The sequence below is a fragment of the Mesocricetus auratus genome, unplaced genomic scaffold (genome assembly GCF_017639785.1).
Source record: "Mesocricetus auratus isolate SY011 unplaced genomic scaffold, BCM_Maur_2.0 contig_2666_pilon_obj, whole genome shotgun sequence".
In the NCBI taxonomy this organism is placed as follows: Eukaryota; Metazoa; Chordata; class Mammalia; order Rodentia; family Cricetidae; genus Mesocricetus; species Mesocricetus auratus.
The window spans coordinates 84-2,319 of NW_024433379.1; the positions used below are offsets into that span (position 1 = coordinate 84).

The 2,236-nt window shown below is 48.8% G+C and overlaps 1 protein-coding gene across 1 annotated transcript; it reads right to left on the reverse strand.

Moving 5' to 3' along the window:
• Nucleotides 1-311: 311 nt before the first annotated feature.
• LOC121138468 (speckle-type POZ protein-like) lies at nt 312-2,162 on the reverse strand. Its single transcript, XM_040741150.1, has one exon. It carries the CDS (start codon nt 2,155-2,157, stop codon nt 1,381-1,383), a length of 777 nt encoding a protein of 258 aa, XP_040597084.1. The 5' UTR covers nt 2,158-2,162; the 3' UTR covers nt 312-1,380.
• Nucleotides 2,163-2,236: the final 74 nt, after the last annotated feature.

Here is a 2,236-nt window from a genome sequence, read left to right on the forward strand (position 1 = left end):
AAGGAGAAACACAGGAGAGTTCGAGATGTAACGCCATTGGGGTAGGAAGCCCGGAAACCTCTCCGGTAAGAGACATACTTAGATTAACAATTATGGGGTAATTACTTAAGGCAGAGCTAGCCAGTAAGAGACAAGCAAGGCCAACAGCTTCATAATTACTACAGCGTCTTGTGTGATTATTTGGGGACTAGAATGTGGCAGAGCCCAGGCAGCTGGGGGGGATATACCAAAGTGGCTAGCAAAGGAAATGCTTTCTCTTAACAATTAACAACTTAATCTATGACACCAGTTTTAATTTGGAAAGAGCTGTCAAAGGAGAACCGAAAGAGTCAGGCAGAGGAGGACAAGTTAGGGGCAGCAAAGGCCCTGCCTTTGAGCCTGACTCCCTGTGAGAATTCATTTTAACAGTGGTGGGGATGGAAGAATTATTTTACCAATATCTCAAAACGGACCCACAGTTCAGGTGGGGAAATTATGGATTCTCAATAAATCAATGGCTTTCTCCTTTTTCAAAATGCATAAAGTCTTTAGCAAAGACTAGACTACAAAAAGACTCTGACAGATGCAATTGTCTTCCTCACCATTGGCATCTACTACCCGAAACCAGGTGGCAAGGAAGAGTAGTGAGGCTTTGTGTGAAATGTGCAGCCATGAAGATGCTAACCAAACTCGCACAACCTGAGCAGTACTGGGTGAAATAATACAGGCTTCTTCCAACAGAGACACCACAGATCCACAAAATGGTTGTCTAATTTTTTTATTCATTTTATAGTGTTTGTTTTACAGAAATGGATACAGCAGGAGAGACAAGAGGAGGACTTCATTGCTCTGGATCTCCAGTTAGAGAATTTGAGAAGTCTCCCTCGTATGCTGACAGCTGAACTCATGGAACTGGTCCTCTGCAGGAGCCCCAACTGCTTTGGCCAACTGAGTCAAAAGTCCAGTCCTCACACACTAGGCATGGAGAGAGAAACTGTCTTCCTTCCTCTTCCTCATCTCTTGGAAGCACACATTCATGTTTGCTTTCTGATTTGGTCTAAATCCGTGATCATGTGCTCTGCTCAGTCTCATCCAGACAGGTTCCTCCAAAGAAACCCTGTTGGGATGTGCTTGGGGCCAACAACCTCACTGATTCCCCAGTATCCGACTCAACGTAGTGAAAGCAAACCAGTACAGGGTCCCAGAAGGCAGTGCTCTCCCTCCCCAAAACTGTCATTCCACATATTTCCTGGCGTATGAAAGGCCTGAGCCCCCATGCTGTCTGTCTTTCCCCAGGTTCTCTGAAAATGCTACAGTGTCCCGTAGTCTGCCCAGGTGTCCTTGGAAACAATGCCTGCTGCCGCTTATAGAATACACCTGTAGGTCAGAGCTGACAGGATCCTAAGATTGCTTGAGGCGTTTGGGAGGGTTCTCCAGTAATGAGCAGTGAGCAGAAGCCAGGGAGCTGTATGCTTCAGCCAGCAAGTGGGGATATGAGTCCACCATTGTCTTCCAGCTTGAAGTCTCAGAGACTTCAGAAGCATGAGCTGTTATGAAATCCAGCACCTGGGTTTTCAGCTGCCCTGCACTGTGGAGGTCAGCCATGACGAGAGTGTGGGCAGCAGTCTCCACGGAGAGGTCCTTGCAGAGGGCGTCCTCACACATGACCTTCAAACGCTCCAGGCCGTACTTGTCGGCAGCTGCAAGCAGTACATCTGCCATGCTGTGGAGATCCGGTGCCTTCCCGGTGTAAAGGAAGCCCATCATTGCTCTGAAGCATTGAGGCTCCAGGTCGTGGATCTCAATGCGGTTTGTTCTGCTCTCCTGCATGTCATGTTCAAACATGGCTCTGAAAACTGGAGAGCGAGCTGCTAAGATGGCCTTGTGAGCCCGGAATTCCTGGCCAGCTACCACCAGGCAGCAGTCTGTGAAGAAGGAATTCTCCCACAGCTCTCCTAGCTCATCTGCCAGAGTGCACCTTGGAACCTGGATCCCTGGCATCGTGGTCTCGTCAGAGAAGCCTAAGGAGTCTTGGGCCACAGTCACCTTGCATCTCAGGCTGAGTTCATTGTCTTCGAGCAGCCAAGGCTCCTGGGCCAAGAGGGAATGTCGAGGGATGAACTTTCTGAATCCCCACTGCTGATTTTGCTGGAACCTGAAGAATCTTGGGCTCTTCATGCCTTGTGTTTTAGCATGAGCTGTTATGAAATCCAGCACCTGGGTTTTCAGCTGCCCTGCACTGTGGAGTTCAGCCATG